The following is a 24,753-nucleotide window of genomic DNA, read 5'->3' as shown; positions in this document are numbered from 1 at the left end:
CTTAATATTTCTAAAAAGGGCCTACTTGCCATTCTGTTTTTGTTATGAACTTGAACAGGGGTGTGGAGTTAAACAGGCAGACATGTCCTGGTCGACAGACCCGGCATGGAAACAAAAGAGAAAGAGTCATGTCTTGCACTATTGAAAATAGCTCTCTCACCAGCTCATGCTGGGCAGAGGATTTTGTGTCACAAAGTTTAGTTTCCAATTGGCGGGCTCTTGGATCAAGCAGTGCTGCTGCAAAGTAAGTAGCCCTTGTAATGCAAAGGGACAAACCTTTGCAGCTCTGATATCAGCATCTCCTCGCCCTCAGAGGTAGCCCACTAACTTCAGAGGCAGTAGACTTACAAGTGAGTCACAGACGCAACATGATAAAATTTGGATCGTCTCGGTCTGGTAGCGGTGCCACATACAGGAACAGCCGGTCTGTTTATTAAGCTGAGAGAGCTGTTGGAGTAGCAAATGCGTCTGCTGTCTGAAAATCACACAGGCCAGCTGTAGGCCTTAAGTAGTAGTGGGAACCAAGATACAAACCTTGTACAGGTTATGACTCTAAACAAAACTCTTACAATGGTATTATTTTGCAACACTTTTAAATTGCCATTCTGATTGGTTATCGACACTCTGTAACACTAGTGATGTGGAGTGAACTGGATTTCACGGATGAAATTAGACTGCAGGTTTAAATCCATTTCTATATTTGCATTATATTCGATTAGGACAGGCTCCCTATTAGTGATCCCTTAACATATAGTTCTAGCACACACCAATCCCAAAGCACTGCTCTCAAAGTAAGGTCAGCCTTCAGATCGGCGTAAATAGACAGTCGTCAGTAAGCATAGTGAACCCTGGATTGCATAACTGGAAATTTGCAGAGCCCATCTTCATTCCCTTATTCAAAGTCAGAGTTTCCACTGATGACTCTTAAATGTGTGTAACTCAAACCTGCCCATCACTTGGTAGCTTACATCTTACTGTGGGCTCTGGAAGGAAAATATTACTTTCCCAGTAACCATATGTTCATAGCTTGTAGTGCTTTAGATTCACATGCTCTGCAAAGCCTCTGCCATCTAATGCTGGGAGCGCATGCTTGCAACTTATTTTTGTTCGAAGAACATTAGTCACCAGATGCCTTAAGATCCCTCCTGGCCTCCCAAATGTATACTTTCTCCGCCCCTCAGACATTTCTGAAAAGTCACCCAACTTAACACGGTCATCTTGGATCCTAGATCTACTCCACTCATGCTTCATTCAGAGAACATGGATCCATGATTTACCCATTCATGCGTCATCCATAATCTACTCCACTCATGCTTCATTCAGAGAACATGGATCCATGATCTACTCCACTCATGCTTCAGCTAGAGAGAACGGATCCATTATCTACTCCACTTCATCTAGAGAGAATGGATCCATGATCTACCCCACTCATGCTTCATCTAGAGAGAAGGGATCCATGATCTATTCCACTCATGCTTCATCTAGAGAGAAGGGATCCATGATCTATTCCACTCATGCTTCATCTAGAGAGAAGGGATCCATGATCTATTCCACTCATGCTTCATTTAGAGAACAGACCCATGATCTACTCCACTCTTGCTTCATCTAGAGAGAAGGGATCCATGATCTACTCCACTCATGCTTCATCTATAGAGAACAGACCCATGATCTACTCCACTCATGCTTCATCTAGAGAGAAGGGATCCATGATCTACTCCACTCATGCTTCATCTAGAGAGAACAGACCCATGATCTACTCCACTCATGCTTCATCTAGAGAGAACAGATCTATGATCTACTCCACTCATGTTTCATCTAGAGAAAACAGATCTATGATCTACTCCACTCATGCTTCATCTAGAGAGAAGGGATCCATGATCTACTCCACTCATGCTTCATCTAGAGAGTACGGATCCATGATCTGCTCCACTTCATCTAGAGAGAACAGATCTATGATCTACTCCACTCATGCTTCATCTAGAGAGAATGGATCCATAATCTATTCCACTCATGCTTCATCTAGAGAGAACGATCCATGATCTATTCCACTCGTGCTTCATCTAGAGAGAAGGGATCCATGATCTATTCCACTCATGCTTCATCTAGAGAGTACGGATCCATGATCTACTCCACTCATGCTTCATCTAGAGAGAAGGGATCCATGATCTATTCCACTCATGCTTCATCTAGAGAGTACGGATCCATGATCTATTCCACTCATGCTTCATCTAGAGAGTACGGATCCATGATCTACTCAACTCATGCTTCATCTAGAGAGAAGGGATCCATGATCTATTCCACTCATGCCTAATCTAGAGAGAACGGATCCATGATCTACTCCACTCATGCTTCATCTAGAGAGAAGGGAGCCAGGATCTACCCCACTCATGCTTCATCTAGAGAGAAGGGATCCATGATCTACTCAACTCATGCTTCATCTAGAGAGAAGGGATCCATGATCTACTCCACTCATGCTTCATCTAGAGAGTACGGATCCATGATCTACTCCACTTCGTCTAGAGAGAACAGATCTATGATCTACTCCACTCATGCTTCATCTAGAGAGAATGGATCCATGATCTACTCCACTTCATCTAGAGAGAATGGATCCATGATCTATTCCACTCATGCTTCATCTAGAGAGTACGGATCCATGATCTACTCCGCTTCATCTAGAGAACGGATCCATGATCTACTCCACTCATGCTTCATCTAGAGAGAATGGATCCATAATCTATTCCACTCATGCTTCATCTAGAGAGAATAGATCCATGATCTATTCCACTCATACTTCATCTAGAGAGAACAGATCTATGATCTATTCCACTCAATCAATCAATCAATCACGTCATTTGTATAGCACACTACTCACCCGGGAGGGTCTCAAGGCGCTAGGGGAGGGGAAAGTTACTGCTCGAACAGCCAGGTCTTGAGCTGCTTCCTGAAGGAGCGATGGTCTTGGGTTCGCCGAAGGTGGGTGGGGAGGGAGTTCCACGTCTTGGCTGCCAGGTAGGAGAAGGATCTTCCTCCGGCGGTGGCTCTGCGAATGCGTGTTACGGTGGCGGGTGGGCGTGGCCGGTCGATCGTAGCTGGTGGGTGGGCGTGTAGAAGGTCATGCGGTCGTTGAGGTACTTGGGGCCCAGGTCGTGGAGAGCCTTGTGTGCGTGGGTGAGGAGTCTGAACGTGATTCTCTTGCTGACGGGGAGCCAGTGGAGGTCCCTCAGGTGTCCGGTGATGTGGCTGTGTCGGGGGATGTCGAGGATGAGTCGGGCGGAGGCGTTCTGGATGCGTTGGAGTCTTTTTTGAAGTTTCGCTGTGGTTCCGGCGTAGAGGGTGTTCCCGTAGTCCAGTCGGCTGGTGATGAGTGCCTGGGTGATGGTCTTCCTGGTTTCCGTGGGGATCCATCTGAAGATCTTGCGGAGCATGTGCAGGGTGTTGTAGCACGAGGATGAGAAGGCGTTGACTTGTCTGGTCATTGACAGGGAGGAGTCCAGGATGAAGCCCAGGTTGTGTGCGCAGTCCGTCGGTTTGGGAGCGGTGCCCAGGGCAGGGGGCCACTAGGAGTCGTCCCAGGCGGAGGGTGATGATCCCAGGATGAGGACTTCCGTCTTGTCCGAGTTCAGTTTAAGGCGGCTGTTCCTCATCCAGTCGGCGACGTTTTTCATCCCTTCGTGTAGGTTGGCTCTGGCGGTGGTGTGGTCGCTGGTGAGGGAGAGGATGAGCTGGGTGTCGTTGGCGTAGGAGAGGATGTTGAGGTTATGCTGGCGTGCGATGGCTGCGAGGGGGCTCATGTAGACGTTGAAGAGGGTTGGGCTGAGTGAAGATCCTTGTGGTACGCCGCAGATGACTTCGGTGGCCTCGGATCTGAACGGAGGGAGGCGGACTCTCTGGGTTCTTCCGGTGAGGATCGAGATGATCCATTCCAGCGCTTTTTCTCGAATTCCGATGTTGCTGAGGTGCTTCACTAGAGTTCGGTGGCAGACGGTGTTGAATGCCGCAGAGAGGTCCAGGAGGATGAGGGCCGCTGTTTCCCCGTTGTCGATCAGGGTTCTGATGCAGTCGGTGGCTGCGATCAGGGCGGTCTCGGTGCTGTGGTTGGCCCGAAACCCGGACTGCGAGGGGTCGAGGGATCTGTTCGTCTCGAGGAAGGCGGCCAGCTGTTTGTTGACGGTCTTCTCGATGACTTTGGCCGGAAAAGGAAGGAGCGAGATGGGACGGTAGTTCTTGAGGTCTGTGGGGTCCGCCGTTGGTTTCTTCAGGAGGGCAGTCAGCTCGGCGTGCTTCCAGCTCTCTGGGAAGTTGGCTGTGTGGAAGGAGGAGTTGATGGTATCTCAGAGATGGGGTGCGATGGTGGTGTCGGCTTTGTTGAAGACGTGGTGTGGTCACGGGTCGGTTGGTGATCCGGAGTGGATGGAGTTCATCGTGCGGGTGGTGTCTTCGGTGCTGATCGGGGTCCAGTTGCAGAGGGTGGTGGTGGTGGACGTTGGTTCGGTGGTAGGGTGCGTGGTCTGTGTGTCGAAGCTGTTGTGTATGTCGGCGATCTTGCGGTGGAAGAACGAGGCGAGTGAGTTGCAGAGGTCTTGCGAGGGAGTGATGTTGTTGTTTCCAGTGCTGGGGTTGGAGAACTCTTTGACGATGCTGAAGAGTTCCTTGCTGTCGTGGGTGTTGTTGTCCAGTCGTTCTTTGAGTGCCGTCTTCTTGGTGGCGCGGATCAGCTGATGATGTTTGCGGATGGTGTGCTTGAGGGTGGTCCTGTTGTCTGTGGTGTGGTCGAGCCGCCAGGCTTTCTCGAGGGTGCTTCAGTTCTTCTTGGATTCCTTGAGTTCGTCGGTGAACCAGGGGGTTTTCTTGCTGCCGTGTCTGCTGGGAGGGTTCTTTAGTGGTGCGAGGTCATCGGCGCAGGCGGTCAGCCACTTGGTGAGGTTGCTGGCTGCTTCGTTGGGGTCCGTTGTGCTGGTGGGAGTGTTCTGGCTGAGGGAGGCGGTGAGCTGCTCGGCGGTGATCTTGCTCCAGCATCGGCGGGGGACCTGTTGCGGGTGGTGGTGGGTCGTAGTTTTTTTGAAGCTGAAGTGGACGCAGCTGTGGTCCGTCCAGTGGAGTCCGGTGGCGTGGCTGAAGGAGATGTGCTTGCTGGATGTGAAGACTGGGTCGAGCGTGTGGCCGGCGTAGTGGGTGGGGGTGTTCACTAGTTGCTTGAGTCCGAGGTTGGCGAGGTTGTCCAGCAGGGCGATGGTGTTTCTGTCGTTGTTGTTCTCCAGGTGAAAGTTGAGGTCTCCTAGGATGATGAACTTGGCGGAGGGAAGGGCGTGCGGGCTGATTAAGTCTGCAATGTTTTCGCTGAATTGTGTGCGTGGTCACGGTGGTCTGTAGATGAGGGTGCCGCGGAGGGTGGTCTTGGGGTCAGGGTGTATCTGGAAGTGCAGGTGTTCAGCGGCGGTGAAGGTTTCTTCGGAGTTAGTTGAGATGCGGATGGTGTTCTTGTGTACGATGGCGATGCCTCCTCCCGTCTGGTTGACGCGGTCCTTCCGGGTGATCTTGTATCCGTCCGGGATGGCTATGGCGATGTCGGGCGCTGAGGAGGCGTTCATCCAGGTTTCGGTGAGGAAGGCGACGTCCGTGCTGTCGTGTCGAGCAGGTCCCAGAGTTCCACGGCGTGCCTGTGGATGGAGCGGGTGTTGAGCAGGATGCATTTCAGGTGGTTGCTGCTGGTGCAGGGCTTGGCGGGGGCCGTGCAGGTCCAGTAGCAGGAGAAACGGCAGGCTTGGCAGGCGAAGGGTCCGTGGGTGCGTCTCGGGGTGGCTCGGTAGCAGGCAGGGTTCCGGCCAGTGTTGAGTGCGTTGAGTGTTGCGTCGTCGTAGGTCCGTCGGGTCGTCTTGCTTCCGCGGGGGCCAGGGGTCCTGGCACTGGGCGCGGTCCAGGTGCGGACGGGCACAGATGGGCTTACCTTTGGCGCTCAATCGGTGCTCCCGATGCGCCCGTCCGCTTCGCGGTCGCTCAGGGGGCGTCATAAGTAAGGAGCCGGGAGGGAGGAGCATCTGGGTGGTGAATGGAGTCGCAGGGGGGCAGGGCCGCAGGGAGGCAGCGGCGGGAAATCCAAGGGTCTGCGGGCAGCAGGGATCCCAGGAGCTGCGGGCAGCGCTCGAGGGAAACTGCAGGCAGGAGGCGGCAAGGCAGGCAGGAGCGGCAGCAGAGGGTGGAGCGACCAAGCCCTGGGGAGAGCTGAGCGGTCATGCTTCATCTAGAGAGAATAGATCCATGACCTATTCCACTCATGCTTCATCTAGAGAGAACAGATCTATGATCTATTCCACTCATGCTTCATCTAGAGAGATTAGACCCATGATCTATTCCACTCATGCTTCATCTAGAGAGAAGGGATCCATGATCTACTCCACTCATGCTTCATCTAAAGAGAACAGATCTATGATCTACTACACTTCATCTAGAGAGAACCATCCATGATCTATTCCACTCATGCTTCATCTAGAGAGAACGATCCATGATCTACTCCACTTCATCTAGAGAGAATGATCCATGATCTATTCCACTCATGCTTCATCTAGAGAGAACATATCCATGATCTACACCACTCATGCTTCATCTAGAGAGAAGGGATCCATGATCTACTCCACTCATGCGTCATCTAGAGAGAAGGGATCCATGATCTACTCCACTCATGCTTAATCTAGAGAACAGATCCATGATCTACTCCACTCATGCTTCATCTAGAGAGAACAGATCCATGATCTACTCCACTCATGCTTCATCTAGAGAGAACAGATCCATGATCTACTCCACTCATGCTTCATCTAGAGAGAACAGATATATGATCTATTCCACTCATGCTTCATCTAGAGAGAACGGACCCATGATCTACTCCACTCATGCTTCATCTAGAGAGAAGGGATCCATGATCTACTCCACTCATGCTTCATCTAGAGAGAACAGACCCATGATCTACTCCACTCATGCTTCATCTAGAGAGAAGGGATCCATGATCTACTCCACTCATGCTTCATCTAGAGAGAACAGATCCATGATCTACTCCACTCATGCTTCATCTAGAGAGAAGGGATCCATGATCTACTCCACTCATGCTTCATCTAAAGAGAACAGATCTATGATCTATTCCACTCATGCTTCATCTAGAGAGAAGGGACCCATGATCTACTCCACTCATGCTTCATCTAGAGAGAACAGATCTATGATCTACTCCACTCATGCTTCATCTAGAGAGAACATATCCATGATCTACTCAACTCATGCTTCATCTAGAGAGAAGGAATCCATGATCTACTCAACTCATGCTTCATCTAGAGAGAACAGCATCTAGAGAGAAGGGATCCATGATCTACTCCACTTATGCTTCATCTAGAGAGAAGGGATCCATGATCTATTCCACTCATGCTTCATCTAGAGAGAACCGATCCACGATCTACTCCACTCATGCTTCATCTAGAGAGAAGGAATCCAGGATCTACCCCACTCATGCTTCATCTAGAGAGAAGGAATCCATGATCTACTCAACTCATGCTTCATCTAGAGAGAACAGATCCATGATCTACTCCACTCATGCTTCACCTAGAGAGATCAGATCCATGATCTACTCCACTCATGCTTCATCTAGAGAGAAGGAATCCATGATCTACTCAACTCATGCTTCATCTAGAGAGAACAGATCCATGATCTACTCCACTCATGCTTCATCTAGAGAGATCAGATCCATGATCTACTCCACTCATGCTTCATCTAGAGAGAACAGGTCCATGATCTACTCCACTCATGCTTCATCTAGAAAGAAGGGATCCAGGATCTACTCCACTCATGCTTCATCTAGAGAGAAGGGATCCATGATCTACTCCAATCATGCTTCATCTAGAGAGAACGGATCCAGAATCTACTCCACTCATTCTTCATCTAGAGAGAATGGATCTATGATCTATTCCACTCCTGCTTCATCTAGAGAGAACAGACCCATGATCTACTCCACTCATGCTTCATCTAGAAAGAAGGGATCCAGGATCTACTCCACTCATGCTTCATCTAGAGAGAAGGGATCCATGATCTACTCCAATCATGCTTCATCTAGAGAGAACGGATCCATGATCTACTCCACTCATGCTTCATCTAGAGAGAAGGGATCCAGAATCTACTCCTCTCATGCTTCATCTAGAGAGAACAGATCTAAGATCTATTCCTCTCATGCTTCATCTAGAGAGAACAGACCCATGATCTACTCCACTCATGCCTTATCTAGAGAGAACAGATCCATGATCTACTCCACTCATGCTTCATCTAGAGAGAACAGACCCATGATCTATTCCACTCCTGCTTAATCTAGAGAGAACAGACCCATGATCTACTCCACTCATGCTTCATCTAGAGAGAACAGATCCATGATCTACTCCACTCATGCTTCATCTAGAGAGAACAGATCCATGATCTATTCCACTCCTGCTTAATCTAGAGAGAACAGATCCATGATCTACTCCACTCATGCTTCATCTAGAGAGAAGGGATCCAGGATCTACTCCACTCATGCTTTATCTAGAGAGAACAGATCCATGATCTACTCAACTCATGCTTCATCTAGAGAGAACAGCATCTAGAGAGAAGGGATCCATGATCTACTCCACTCATGCTTCATCTAGAGGGAACGGATCCATGATCTACTCACTCATGCTTCATCTAGAGAGAACAGATCCATGATCTACTCCACTCATGCTTCATCTAGAGAGAACGGATCTATGATCTATTCCACTCCTGCTTCATCTAGAGAGAACGGATCCATGATCTACTCCACTCCTGCTTCATCTAGAGAGAAGGGATCCAGGATCTACTCCACTCATGCTTCATCAAGAGAGAACAGATCCATGATCTACTCCACTCATGCTTCATCTAGAGAGATCAGATCCATGATCTACTCCACTCATGCTCCATCTAGAGAGAACAGATCCATGATCTATTCCACTCATGCTTCATCTAGAGAGAACAGATCCATGATCTACTCCACCCATGCTTCATCTAGAGAGAAGGGATCCATGATCTACTCCACTCATGCTTCATCTAGAGAGAACGGATCCATGATCTACTCCACTCATGCTTCATCTAGAGAGAACAGATCCATGATCTATTCCACTCCTGCTTAATCTAGAGAGAACAGATCCATGATCTACTCCACTCATGCTTCATCTAGAGAGAAGGTATCCAGGATCTACTCCACTCATGCTTCATCTAGAGAGAACAGATCCATGATCTACTCAACTCATGCTTCATCTAGAGAGAACAGCATCTAGAGAGAAGGGATCCATGATCTACTCCACATGCTTCATCTAGAGGGAACGGATCCATGATCTATTCCACTCATGCTTCATCTAGAGAGAACAGATCCATGATCTACTCCACCCATGCTTCATCTAGAGAGAACAGATCCATGATCTACTCCACCCATGCTTCATCTAGAGAGAAGGGATCCATGATCTACTCCACTCATGCTTCATCTAGAGAGAACGGATCCATGATCTACTCACTCATGCTTCATCTAGAGAACGGATCTATGATCTATTCCACTCCTGCTTCAGCTAGAGAGAACAGACCCATGATCTACTCCACTCATGCTTCATCTAGAGAGAACAGATCCATGATCTACTCCACTCATGCTTCATCTAGAGAGAACGGATCTATGATCTATTCCACTCCTGCTTCATCTAGAGAGAACAGACCCATGATCTACTCCACTCATGCTTCATCTAGAGAGAACGGATCAATGATCTACTCCACTCATGCTTCATCTAGAGAGAAGGGATCCAGGATCTACTCCACTCATGCTTCATCTAGAGAGAACAGATCCATGATCTATTCCACTCATGCTTCATCTAGAGAGAACAGACCCATGATCTACTCCACTCATGCTTCATCTAGAGAGAAGGGATCCAGGATCTACTCCACTCATGCTTCATCTAGAGAGAACAGATCCATGATCTATTCCACTCATGCTTCATCTAGAGAGAACAGATCCATGATCTACTCCACTCATGCTTCATCTAGAGAGAACAGACCCATGATCTACTCCACTCATGCTTCATCTAGAGAGATGGGACCCCTGATCTAATCCACTCATGCTTCATCTAGAGAGAACAGACCCATGATCTACTCCACTCATGCTTCATCTAGAGAGAACAGATCCATGATCTACTCCACTCATGCTTCATCTAGAGAGAACGGATCCATGATCTACTCCACTCATGCTTCATCTAAAGAGAACAGATCTATGATCTATTCCACTCATGCTTCATCTAGAGAGAAGGGACCCATGATCTACTCCACTCATGCTTCATCTAGAGAGAACAGATCTATGATCTACTCCACTCATGCTTCATCTAGAGAGAACAGATCCATGATCTACTCCACTCATGCTTCATCTAGAGAGAACGGATCCATGATCTACTCCACTCATGCTTCATCTAAAGAGAACAGATCTATGATCTATTCCACTCATGCTTCATCTAGAGAGAAGGGACCCATGATCTACTCCACTCATGCTTCATCTAGAGAGAACAGATCTATGATCTACTCCACTCATGCTTCATCTAGAGAGAACGGATCCATGATCTACTCCACTCATGCTTCATCTAGAGAGAACAGACCCATGATCTATTCCACTCATGCTTCATCTAGAGTGAACAGATCCATGATCTATTCCACTCATGCTTCATCTAGAGAGAACAGATCCATGATCTACTCCACCCATGCTTCATCTAGAGAGAAGGGATCCATGATCTACTCCACTCATGCTTCATCTAGAGAGAACGGATCCATGATCTACTCACTCATGCTTCATCTAGAGAACGGATCTATGATCTATTCCACTCATGCTTCATCTAGAGAGAACAGATCCATGATCTACTCCACCCATGCTTCATCTAGAGAGAAGGGATCCATGATCTACTCCACTCATGCTTCATCTAGAGAGAACGGATCCATGATCTACTCCACTCATGCTTCATCTAGAGAGAACAGACCCATGATCTATTCCACTCATGCTTCATCTAGAGTGAACAGATCCATGATCTATTCCACTCATGCTTCATCTAGAGAGAACAGATCCATGATCTACTCCACCCATGCTTCATCTAGAGAGAAGGGATCCATGATCTACTCCACTCATGCTTCATCTAGAGAGAACGGATCCATGATCTACTCACTCATGCTTCATCTAGAGAACGGATCTATGATCTATTCCACTCCTGCTTCAGCTAGAGAGAACAGACCCATGATCTACTCCACTCATGCTTCATCTAGAGAGAACAGATCCATGATCTACTCCACTCATGCTTCATCTAGAGAGAACGGATCTATGATCTATTCCACTCCTGCTTCATCTAGAGAGAACAGACCCATGATCTACTCCACTCATGCTTCATCTAGAGAGAACGGATCCATGATCTACTCCACTCATGCTTCATCTAGAGAGAAGGGATCCAGGATCTACTCCACTCATGCTTCATCTAGAGAGAACAGATCCATGATCTATTCCACTCATGCTTCATCTAGAGAGAACAGACCCATGATCTACTCCACTCATGCTTCATCTAGAGAGAAGGGATCCAGGATCTACTCCACTCATGCTTCATCTAGAGAGAACAGATCCATGATCTATTCCACTCATGCTTCATCTAGAGAGAACAGATCCATGATCTACTCCACTCATGCTTCATCTAGAGAGAACAGACCCATGATCTACTCCACTCATGCTTCATCTAGAGAGATGGGACCCCTGATCTACTCCACTCATGCTTCATCTAGAGAGAACAGACCCATGATCTACTCCACTCATGCTTCATCTAGAGAGAACGGATCCATGATCTACTCTACTCATGCTTCATCTAGAGAGAACAGATCCATGATCTACTCCACTCATGCTTCATCTAGAGAGAACGGATCCATGATCTACTCCACTCATGCTTCATCTAGAGAGAAGGGATCCATGATCGCCTTCACTCTAATTTCTCTGGAACAGCCAAGGTAAACACTTTGTTACACAGTCCACAGGTTCCAACAGAGAAAGGTTCGAAAGCTCTGAAGTCAAAGCTTTTGAACAATATTTCAACAATGCTGCCAGCCGAGCAGTCCGTACTGAAATTTAGAGACGCTCCGAAAACAAGCTACCTTATTGAGGACATCAACTCTATGTATTATCTATTGCAGACTCAAACATTCAGTCCGAGTAATATTCGTCTCAATACTACTGGATTTTAGCCCATTAGGATATTTGCTTAAATAAGGAAATGTGTGCAGTGCGCACACAATCCCCATCAAATACATGGGAAAAGATGGGCTATCTAATCGGCACACTGACATACAGAAGCATGCTTTATGCTATTCAAAATTTGGTCCCTTGCATTGCTGGTAAACATCGGTGACGCTTTTAGTTAGTTTCTGTAAAAACACACCAGTATTTGTGTTTTTAGAGTTAATGCTTTCAAATCCAATTAGGTTTTTTCATGCCCCTTGGTTTCTTCTATAGTAGAGGAATTATGCAGGATCACAATGTATTAAATTGAGAGGGCGATCAGACGGGGATTTTGCTAAAGTTTATCACGTGGAATCACCAACTTATTTTCACAAATATCAGACTGCATAATTTCCAACTGGTGAAATGAGTGGTCGTAGTAATGAAAACGCGACATACCTTGGCTGTGGGTGTGGGATGATGGCTCAAAATCCGAATCCGAGCTAGAGTCTGAACTGGAGCTGGAGTTGGAAGGACTGGACCTGACAGACTTCCCCGCCAACAAAAAGAAAAGGTTCAAAAGAAAAATGTAATCACAGTGTAATCAGAATTTCAAAGTAGAACAACAAGAAACTACCCGCTCAAGTTGACCAGCTGAACTTACTAATTGGGCCAGATCATTGCAGTAGTGTTCATATGGCAAAACAGCACCAGAGAAGCCAATGTGCCAGCATGACACAAACCAAAGAGGAGGGTTTTTTTAAACAATCTGAAGGGACATCTGAAAATAGCCTTATGAGGCATGCACATTATAAGAGTCTCAGTGAATGAATGGTGTTGGAGAAGCATACAGAACGATGAGCGCAAAGAGAAGCCATGGTAGAACATCACCATTTGCATCATTGCTGTGTATCTATCTGTCATCAGGAAGGTGTCTTTCATGCAGCTACCTCTGTGGTATCGCAGTACTCTGTACAGATGGACTGCAGGCGGAAGGAACCTGCATGTTTACTTGCAGAAGTGAGTAGATGTAGACTGACCTTGAAGGAAGAGTTTACCAAGGTTCATGAGGTGCTGGCAAATAGTGTGTTCTTGTTGTGACAAACGCAGAGCTGCTCTTATCAATGGTAGTGTTTAAAGGGTACGTAAGAAATAGATTGCAATTCATGTCCCCTTCATTTACCAGACATTTACAGGTCTTGTCGGTGTGCTGTAGCCTCTTGCTTTAACCTGTAGTTGGCTACTGTTGAGGTTCAGCTTTTACCTTAGGACAAAAAAAATCTAAGAAACAAGTTTCTAATTGTCGCATCCTACTCTTTAATCAGAAAAGAAGTGAGGACGTATACTGAATGCTCACACCACAGTAGATTCAGAACACTTTGAGGTACTGGTGCCCCAAGTTTCTAAACACTGCTTAAACAATGCTGCTAGGTAAACTGGCAGAGAAGATAAAATGCATACATTCTAAGAGTCCGTCTTCGACTGCATGTTAACAGGTTTAAATCCCACTGGGTTAACTCATCCTTTCATTATTCTAAGGTTGGTAAACGAGTACCAATCAGTTAGGAAACCAGGATATATCTGTTTTTACACGTCATGTTGTTAATAGAGGCCGAATGTTTTTTGTAGAACAGTTCCCTTCATGAAAACATAGAGTGCCACAAGGTGGCAGCAAATGCTAAGACAATGAGGCTTAGGCAAACGTATGCACTTTAGAGTCGTTTAAACAGAACACTGACTATCATTGGAGACTTTCTCCACTGAGAAAAATATGTACTTATTGGGAGTTTTCTCCCCAAAGTTTTGATCTAACTACTGGACAACGGTGGAAACAAAGAAAAGCAAGAGCTATTATTTCTCTCGGTTTATGTGCATCCTTGTGAAGACAACCTTTACCATCTGCATAGCGGTCTACCAGGATATCTCGGAGCATCTGCAGGTCCTCTGGAGAAATTCACCAAGGTCTGTCCATCCTGAGCTTCAGGGAAGAGCTCGATACACTGCCCTTCAACAAGTCCTCATTGTGTAACTCCAGGGGCTGTATTACGTATTGGGATTGTTTGCGCCTGGCACACATTTCAAAACGTGCGCTAGGTGCAAACAGTGCACATGCGCCCCATTATGGTAAAGGTAGCGAATTCAGGTTAAAACACAGAGCAGCTGCTCCGTGTTTTCACTGTGCAGACACCCACCTGCACTTTCAAAGGGGATGTCCGGGGGTCCATGGGGGACCCCTTTACCCTCTGCAAAGGGCTGCTGTCAGGAGGTGCACTGACAGTGCACCACCTTTTAAATGGCGCACTCTCAGTGCGCCTCCTGAGGGCTTCTTTGACTCTGCACCCGCTCTGTAATATGGCGTGGGCGCAGAGTCAAATAAATTCCCTACTTCGCATAGGGCACGACCCAATGCAAATGAGGATCAATCTCTTAAGGTAGCGCTGTAATAAGTGCCCCAGCGCTATCGGTATTATAGAAGGGGATGCACAAGCGTCTGCGCCTCCTTCTATAATAAGCGGGCTCAAATGTTTGTTGTGCTCCCGGGGTACCTTATGTAATATGGCCCCAGATCTGTACAACTCAGGACAATAGACGACACTCCAGTCAAATCCACCAACCGCTTCTCACGAGCCTTAGTCATATTTCAGCTACACTGTACAGCACGCTGCTTTATAGCCAAGTCTGCACTATATTATATATATCCAAAGAAACAGTCCTGTTTACCTTACTTCCATGAAGGGAATCCAGCACATGTATGGACCACAAAAGAAATGTCTCCAAGCACTCCAATAGATCCTTTGCATATTCCGTTATTTCATCATATGCACCACAAACGTGTAACGGACCAGTGTCCGCCCAGACGTGTTTCGATCGCCCACAGCGATTGGGATATATCTATATATCTATATCTATATATATGCATCTCAGTCTGTTCAGCAAGCGCTCGAAATCACACAATACATCTCTTCGGCGTTCAAAAGCAGGAAACGGCAACTCCAAACAGTTATCTGGAAATGGATGATTTGCTTATTCCACCATGTGCAGCAGCAGCGTGAAATGGTCTATGTGGTTCAGCCATAGCCTTCACAACTTTTGTAAATAAAGTTTTGTTGAGGTGTAGGTAGGAGCCCCTGCTCCTTTAAATGGGCACTCTGCACATACATCTCTATTTTTTTTAAAGGTTTTATATAGCGATTGCTAGAACCGGATGTATCAGAGTGCTTTACATGAGCATCAGATCATAGTTACAGGTTACATCGTTACAAAGGTTACACAGTTATTACAGCATGGCAACAGTTACTTGTAAGGTCAAGATAAACAATAAGCACAAATACTTAAGGGGAAAAGCAGGCAAGGGGAAAGGTTCAAGGGAGGGGGAAAAGGAGCTGGGGAAGTAGACCGGTAATGAAGGCGGGAAAGAGGAGGGGAGGGTGAAGTAACAGGGGAAGGGCGACAGGGACACAAACCGGTAGACGAGTCAAAGCAACGTCCAAAGTCCAGTAATATGCGATTCCCCTGGGATCTTGACCTTACAAATAACTATGTTGCCATGCTCTAATAACTGTGTAACCTTTGTAACGATGTAACCTGTAACTATGATCTGATGCTCATGTAAAGCACTCTGATACCTCCGGGCCTAGCCAACGCTATATAAAACCTTTAAAACAAAAAATTGAGATGTATGTGCCCATTTAAAGGAGCAGGGGCTCCTACCTACACCTCAACAAGACTTTATTTACAAAAGTTGAGACAAGACCTCTTTTCATATATATATACACACACACAAGTATACATATACTGTCCATCCACTAGATTTAAAGCACCAGGTTTTCATTTAACATATATCCCTGATTAGACACAGATTATCTCAAAAGGAAAAGGCAAGGAAATGGTAAAGTACCACAATCTCCCAAAACACACCCTCACATGTTTTCTATTTCTCTAACACAATGTTCAATAGTTATACTGCATGACATTTTTGTATTTCTAAGTTGGTAAACGTTCTAATTTATATAAATATAATCCCAGCCTAGTTCATTAATATCCAATATTCTACAAATCTACATGTATGGGAAGTATATTTACACAATTTTAACACTTGTACTAAGTTATTTTCACACTTCTATAGAAAACAAAGTGTGTGATGCTATATTTTCACACATACACACAAAAGTAACTCCTAGGGGAGATGCTTCATCTCCCCGGAAGAGCTCTCTTCACTGTCATCAGAAGACTTCTAGGTGATATTCTTCATCTCCTGAGGAGAGCTCTGTTTACTAAGCCTCGTCAGAAGACTCCTTACTACTGTTTAAAGCTCTTGCTTAAACCTACCCATGGGAAAGTCCTCACCTCTCTTTTGTAGCAACGAACTCAGTTTGGTGCCATCCATAGGAATGACATATCCATGCCAGAAAGGCTGCACTTAAAGTCAAGTGGATAAAGCAGCATAGACACCACAGGGTAGTGGAAAGTGGGCAGATGTCAGTCGGCAGAACTAATCATAGGACACATGAAAAATGTTAACACTGACAGGGTGCTTTAAAATGCACCACAAGAGGAAAAAATGGTGAACCTTCTTTATGATTGCCATCTCAGGTTTGGGTGAGAAGAGCGTGAATCGGCTTGGTTTAAACTCTCTGTATCCCCTCAGCTGACCTTGTCTGGCATTTTAATTTATCGCCCTCCGGAGAAGCCCGCCCCTGGGTCTCCACTTTCCCTGACTTATCGCTCCCTTTATTTTAACGGCAGCACATTTTACAATTCTAGGTGACCTGAACCTTCACCTAGAAGATAATCAGAATAACTTCTGACACACTTTTTTTCTGATTTGGAGGCTCTAAGCTTACTGTTATGCAATCAGGGCCCTACTCCTAAGGCGGGACACCTTCTGGATCCAATTTTGTCCAATCTTTGCTATGACTGTAGTACTCCTGTGCTTCAGTCAGACTGGTCCGACCATTTTATAATTCCATTCAACCTGTAGCCTTCCACATTTAGGGTAGTGGCCCCTACTACTAGCTCAGGTAGTCTCAGATCTTGGGGCAAGTTGAATATGGAGTCTTTTAATACTATTCTGTCTACTAGCATACCTGATGTCACTTTACCTTTGCTTTCATTAAATACTGCTGTCTCGGACTGGCTAACCAATGCCATTGACATCTGTCTGCCCCCTGTACCCAAACGCAGTTTTACTCAACACCCCCCTTCCCCATGGTTTACAAACGATCTTAAAGTTATTAAGTCTAAATGTAAAGCACTTGAAAGAAGATGGAGGAGATTGTACTCTTTAACTTGTAAAGATGCTTACAAAGCTGCTCTTAAAAGTTATCATTCAGCGTGTAAAGAGGCACGCATTTTTTACGTTGCTAACACAATAACTAAGGCATCTAATCGTCCTCAGGCTCTATTTTCGGTAGTGAATAAGTTAGCTGGCTCCGATACCATCCCTCCTCCTCTTATCCTTAATGAAAATCAATGTAACAACATTGCTGACTTCTTTATTCAGAAGGTTGAACTTATTTACAAGTCACTCTCTGCTCCTTCCCCTTCCTTGTGTAGTATGGCTTCTGCATTTGACCCTACATATCACAGTAATTGTGACAAGATAGCCAAGATTTCTTCCTGGCACCCATTTGAAGAGGCGTCTTTCCAAAATTGTTTAAACAGTATTAAATCTGGGCCTCCTCTTGATACTTTGCCTATTCATCCTTCGTAAGCTTTCTGCCACATCTAAAGGCGTCCTTATCGCACTCCTTTACGCCTCTATGCGGGAGGCCTTGGTACCAAACCGCCCCCCGCACACCCCCCCCCCCCGAGTGGAAGCGAGCCATGGTCATCCCTTTGTTGAAAAAGGACGGAGAAAATCCTTCTGTAATATCCAACTTCAGACCTATATCTCTGCTTCCGGCTTTCTCCAACATTTTGGAGAAACATATCAATACTCAACTGACAACACATAGACAAAGTTGGCTTTCTTCATTATTCACAATCCGGGTTCAGAGCCAACTTTTCAACTGAAACCGCTCTGCTTGGGGTTACTGAGAAACTGCGCCAGCATTTAGATCAAGGGAAAACTGCGGCACTCATTCTATTAGATTTGAGTGCCGCATTCAAAACTGTGTTGCATAACATCTTGCTTAACGCCCTTAGGTCTCTTAGGCTGGACGGCACTGCCCTATCCTGGTTTGCTTCATTCCTTGATGAACGCACTTTTCAAGTCTTTTCTGCTAAGGCATCATCTAAGATCGGAGTATCAGCACATGGAGTCCCACAGGGATCCATTTTAAGCCCCTTGCTTTCAAAACATCCATGTCAGACCTCTGGCAGAGATTGTGGAAGAGGCGGGTCTTTCCGTAAATTCGTATGCGGATGATACGCAGATTGTCTTTTCGCTTTCCACCACGAAAGGCGCTACGACATCTGCCCTTCAGTGCAGCCTACGGCAAGTGACAGAGTGGATGCGCCTTAACTTTTTGATATTAAATGGGTATAAGACTGAGGTCCTTATCCTGGGCAAGCACAAGGACCTATGGGGCCCTCACCATTGGTCTCAGGAAATGGGTTCCTTTCCCCTTCCTGTCACCCATGTCCGTAATCTGGGCATCATTATTGATGACAGTCTCTCTATGAGACAACAGGTGGCGAGTGTTGCTGCTATCTGTTTCACGATCTTGCGGTGGCTTCGTAAGATCATTTGGATGTTTCCTGCCTCAACCCAAAGCACGGTAGTCCAGGCACTCATCACCTCTCGCCTCGAATACGGCAATGTTCTCTATCTCAGCTGCCAAGCGGTACTGAGAAAGCTACAGGTAGTTCAGAGCTCTTCAGTACGCCTTCTTTGTCAAGTTCCTAGACAGGCTTCCATCTCGCCGTATTTACGTGACATTCACTGGCTTCGAATTGATCAAAGAATTAAATTTAAAACCCTGTGTTACATCTTTAAAATCAAACAAGGTGTGGCACCAGCGTATCTGCAAGAGCTCATCCATCCTTACATTCCTCCTCATCCCCTGCGCTCTACAGCCCACGGAGACTTTGTGATTCCCAGATTTAAACTTGCAAGAATGGGACGCCGTTCCTTTTCTTATCTTGGCCCCAAAATCCGGAATTCTCTTCCGGTGTCCTTGAAGAATGACCTGCCCTATCTCAGCTTTCGAATAAATCTTGAAACGTGGCTCTTTTACTAGCAAATGGTTCTGGACTGCTCTTTTTCTAGCAATTTGTGTGCTAGGCGCAGGGAAACCCTTTTAGGGTAGCTACGCGCGATACAAAACTAATTTAATAATAATATTAATAAGAGTGGTGACAGGCAAGGCAAACCAAGATACAGCGCAAAGTCTTCTTGATAAAATGTGATGGCTCGGATAACAGAAAGCTCTGAAGTGTCAAAATTACCATATATAGAATTGTACATGTTTTAAAATGAAAAACGAATCCTCAAAGCTCTGTGAATGGAACTGAGGAAGGCAGATTATCAGGTGGAGCATCCACGGTGCTAACATGCTCAGAGAACAGATTTAGAACCCCCTTATGTTCTCCTTCATAAAATCCACTTCCGTCTCATTGAGGAGATAGGATGTAAAGGCCTTGGAATAGACCGAACCTGTATTCTAAGCGATCACCCATGCCTTGATGCGTTGGAGATAGAAGAGGTCACCATCACCATTCGGCTTTGACAATCTGTACAAAGCCAACCAAAGTGGATTTGAGCGTTTGAAAAGAAGCAAACTAGATTTAAAAAGATCGCTTTAGTATGATCTAAGGAGGCAAAATATGTTCAAATAAGTTGTTGGGCTTCCCTATTAAGATTTTAAATGACACATTTCTACCTGGTGAAACCCAGAAAAAAAAGATGCATGTAACTCGAACAAAACAAAAAAAGCACTAAAAAAAGAACTCTAGAAACATTAGCCAGGTTTTGTCTACTGACCTTATTTTAAGATAGGAGCAAAGGGACAGGTCAATTGCAAGGATTGGAAATGCATGAAAAATGATCAGCTCGATTTCTAATGGACAATGGGATATCTGATTCAGATTAAAATGCGTATGTCTACAAAAACTATTTAAATGCTTAAGGTCTTCTCCAGCAAGGAAGAGTTTTCTAAACTAAAAAAGCATAAATGTGAATTTGTTAATTTTTTTTCAATAATGTTCCTGCCAAGCATCTCACAACTTAACTTGCTAAAAAACTGTCACAAAGTCAGTAGGTGACCTTTTCCTAATAAAAAAATAACTAAGTTGTACAACCAGAATAAATCTCAGCCAATTAGATTAGAGGTATTGTTGTATACTGACAGCTTAGCATAGGACTACATCTGCTACAGAAACCACAAAATGACAAATGAAGTAACAAAGCAGGCATTGTGCTGGAATAACTTCCATCATACCTTTACTGTTGGAGTAACACACTCTTACCTCAGACTTGGAAGAGGCCTCGTCCTCAGAGTTGGATTCCTCCACAGGTTTCTTGATCTCAACTTCACTTTCGAGTTTGATCTTTTCTATTTTTGGAATCACTTTCTCCTTGGGAGGTTTTTTCTCGGGATATGTCGATGCAGTGCGTGGGGAGGTAGCTGAGAAAGTTTTCACTCCTTTGGAGCTGCTCTTTTTCAATTTTTTTATGCTAGGCTTTGGCGATTCTACGTTGAGAGGCCTCTTACTGGAAGACTTGGACTCTTGTGGAGGAGGTGGGCCACCCTTGGGAGAAAGGCTTTCCAACTTGGGCTCCTTCAGGGAAAGTTTGGGTTCCTTGAACGCAGCTTTAGGAGGGGCTTTCTCCTCCTTGGGAGGTCTGTTTTCTATTGGTTTTCGAGACGAGTCCTTCGAGGGCTTGCTTTGTTCCCGCTCAGGCTCTTTGGAGAAGCTTTTGCTCTCAGAGTCTTTCCGTGGTCTCTCTCGGTGTTCCTTTGTTACTTTGTGGGGCTTAGACACTTTGACACTCTCTTGTTTTACATCCTAAAGAATACATTGGAAAGAACACCATTGTCAGGTAATAATAATAAAACACTTGTCAAAATGTGAACGTTTGCAGTATATTGCTTTTAACTACCATCTATGGTTACTGATAAACAAAACTACGCAATCTACTGTTGTACGACTCTGATCAAACATTAATTTCCCAAACTCGATTCATTCCATTTTCAAAAGAGGACTTTGCCATTGGAAATTCTGTTTGTAAACAGTTTTTGCAAGTTTTAATTTATCTTTTTTAAATTTCCATGTTTTGCTTCATTAAGTAAAAAAAATACACTGTCTTTACACAATTGTTTATTTTTTATTTATTATTTATCTTGTTTATTTTTAACAAAATATAATTTTACAAAACAAGTGAATATTTGGAGGTGTTCAACTATGTATCATGAAAAAAGTACAGATCCATGATCAAACATTGCATAATCATTCTTAAGCAGTGCTTAATTTGAGTGGGTGGTGCATGTGTGCGACTCATCAGCACTAGGTTGTGGAAACTGGGACTTATTTTTATAAAGCAAACTGACCACGTGCAAGTGTGAGAAAAGCAAAAAAAAAGGTAAAGAATAGAACAATGTTAATATTGTAATAAATGGGGAAATCATGGATGAAAATGCAATAAAGGGGCAGGGATAGTACATTAGTGAATGTCAGAGGCATGAGAGAAAATAAAAATTAACTTGTCTTGGCATTCACCACCAGAGACTGGCAAGATTTTTAAAGGGTGTCAGAGAAAAGTGGCAAAAATTCTGCCTGAATGGGTTTATTTTGAGCCCCATCTGCCAAATACAATTATTAATATGTGCAGCTTTGCAGTATTATTTGTCCACAACCACTTACTCATCTGGCTTGTTAAAGCATATGAACACCTGACGAGATGCATCTTTTGTAGTTCAGAACCTGGATATATTAAAGCTAAATCAGCTCCAAACACTTACCACAGGCTGTTTGAAGAGCACTAATGCTTTATTACAGCTAAAATGAAAAATACAACTAAAGTATTAGTTTAGGGACCAAATAAGTTGTTTATCATGTTTTTGTGTGTCCTTAGCATTAATTCAAATTCAATTTGTGATGGACTGGCCAATACGCACTAACCATTGGAAACACGCTACCCGAATAAATCCCAGACCTCCAATCCTCCCCTTTATAATTGTGTGCAATTAGAACTATTTCCAACTTAAGAAAATTCTCAACAACTGGATTATTTCTTAAAATTCAGTAGTAGCTCTTCGGGCATGGAGGATAATGGAATCAAAGACAACTTGCTGTCTTTCGAACTATAGAAATTATCAGGCATTTATCGCTCAAAAACCTTCTCTTTGAGGTAATTCATTGACTGGGAATCGATATAATCAGGTTACCCATATAAATCCATGTCCAACGCTCAGTACAGCAAAGGATAGCTCCACATTTTATCCAATGCATTCAAGAGTCCAATAGTCCTACCTGAAAATCTGTTAGGTATACCACTATACGGTTTTCAGTTATGATTACATATTTCTGTGTTCTAGCTTCTCTATTGTCTCATGGGTGTCACTTTGAAGCCAGGGCCGTAGGCAACTTGTATATTGCAACTACTTTCTTTTAGCAGTTTTTACTACTGCAGATAGAACCAGACACATTTTCTTAATTTAACTTTTATCAGTTTGTTGGCAAAATATCTGATGAATAAGCTAAATACCATAACCTAGTTTCCTGGCTGACCAAATACAAATCCCTCTTGACGGACACACACACACGGACATACACACGGGGACACACAAACACGGACACAGACGGACACACACGAAACCCATGCAATTACAGATCACGCCGCAGCATTCTCCAACTCTGTTGAACCAAAAAGACTCCTTGATTAAAGACTCACTAACAGGACAGTTGCAAGGACCAGGTCAAACTTTGGAACACAGCTTACTATGAATACCCATAACATGCAGCCGCACAGGGTACTACATACAGGTTACACAATAGACATTCTCAAACCACCTGCAACTCTTTCTCATACCTGCAATGCACATGGATATTGTGGAAGTTTGCAAGACCGCCTGGTTGGGACAAACCTTCAAGTTGACTGCACACTATGCCAACACATCAAACACACACTAGGTCCGTACCAAACATGGCTTCAGGTTAAATAGTCAAACCCACCCTTGCGTACATTAGCTGCAACTAAGGGATCCAAGAGAAATAATTTCAAGTGATTAGCAAATACTTCTCTGTAGTAAATCTTTGCACCTGCACAAAATACTTTTTCTTCTCAAGGTCACTTTTAGATGACCAGACTGTCACCTTGCTACCAAAACCATGTACAGTGTAGCCTGGCTTTTGTGCCTTTGGCAATGGATGCATGAAAATAGCAAATACACTGTAGAAACAAAAGTAGATCTCAAAAAGCTTTCATTGCATAAATCAGTAAAAGCCTTATACACCAGTGTCAATTTCAACTCACCTTTGACCCGTGGGATGGCTTGGTCTTCTTTGGATCAGAGAAGGCAGAGAGTGGGATAGTGGGCAACATTGGGTAATCCGGGCTTGGTCTTGATACAGTTTCAGCTCCTTCTGGCATTACCATCACCTAGGACAACAGAAAGGAGGCTGGTCATCAGAAATGAAAAAGGGTCGGCGAGTGAGAAGACCAGCAATCGACAGAGTAGCACGATTATTAATACAACTTTCTTTCACGCAATAAAAGTGTTTCACACAGGGACAATCCCTATAATCGAATGATTTCAAGAAGTGAAGAAATCAGTAAAAGCGATGCACAGCTTTAACCTTTAGGCAACACAAATGTTATACATTACATAACAGTGCAACAGAACCCTATAAGAAAGGAGGTGCGTTACCACAGACATTGGCCCAAATTAGTCTTAATTTGAATGCGGATTTCTAAAGTGCTTAGCTACCCTAGGGCGTCCCAGCGCTGACATACAACCTATTGTTCCAGAGGGGGGGGGGGCGGGGAGTGCAGAATTATGGGAATAGCCATGTTTTTAGTTGCCTACGAAAGGCGAGTAGATTGTGTTCTCTTCGGATGGACAGTGGAAGGGAGTTCCACAGTTTTGGGGCATGTAGGAGAACAATCGCCCCCCCAGATCGGGCCTTTTTTATTCTGGGGATACTGGCCAGGGAGAGAGAGTCAGATCTGAGATTTCTGTTCGAGTGATGGGGTTTGATGAGTGATCTCAGGATTGGCGGACCTCTGCCTTGCATTATTTTGTGTGCAATGCAAAGGGTCTTAAAGTTGACCCTTTCCTTGATCGGGAGCCAGTGAAGGCTTTTGAGGGCCGGTTTGGCGGAGCATCTGGATGTGGTCCCTGTTAGTAGTCTGGCAGCCGCGTTTTGGAGGTATTGCAGTCTTTTGATGACTGATGCAGGGGCCCCTAAATATAGGGCGTTTCCGTAATCTAGTCTGGAATTCACCAGACCCTGCATAAGCAGTTTCCTGGATTGGAAGGGGAGCAGGTGGAGGATCTACCGCGCTTTTTGAATGAGCCCGAAGCAGATACCAGAGGTTTTTCTGGCCTGGGCTTTAAAGGTGAGCTCTTGGTCCA

General features: G+C 45.0%; 1 protein-coding gene across 2 annotated transcripts in view; it reads right to left on the bottom strand.

Annotated features, from left to right (window-relative positions):
- Positions 1-24,753, bottom strand: part of MLLT1 (MLLT1 super elongation complex subunit) — a 235,100-nt gene that overhangs the window by 23,248 nt on the left and 187,099 nt on the right. Inside the window, exons 5-7 of one of the 2 annotated variants that reach the window (XM_086947224.1) lie at positions 23,652-23,777; positions 20,645-21,184; positions 12,692-12,782 (exon numbers count right to left, since the gene is read on the bottom strand). In XM_086947224.1, coding sequence (XP_086803350.1) covers positions 12,692-12,782; positions 20,645-21,184; positions 23,652-23,777 — 757 coding nt within the window. Of the gene's footprint in view, positions 1-12,691; positions 12,793-20,644; positions 21,185-23,651; positions 23,778-24,753 lie in introns of both variants that reach the window. The other variant, XM_086947223.1, reaches the window with a different exon arrangement.

This window comes from Lissotriton vulgaris, chromosome 12, assembly GCF_964263255.1.
Source record: "Lissotriton vulgaris chromosome 12, aLisVul1.2, whole genome shotgun sequence".
Classification (NCBI taxonomy): Eukaryota; Metazoa; Chordata; class Amphibia; order Caudata; family Salamandridae; genus Lissotriton; species Lissotriton vulgaris.
This window is presented reverse-complemented; position numbering and strand designations above follow the sequence as displayed.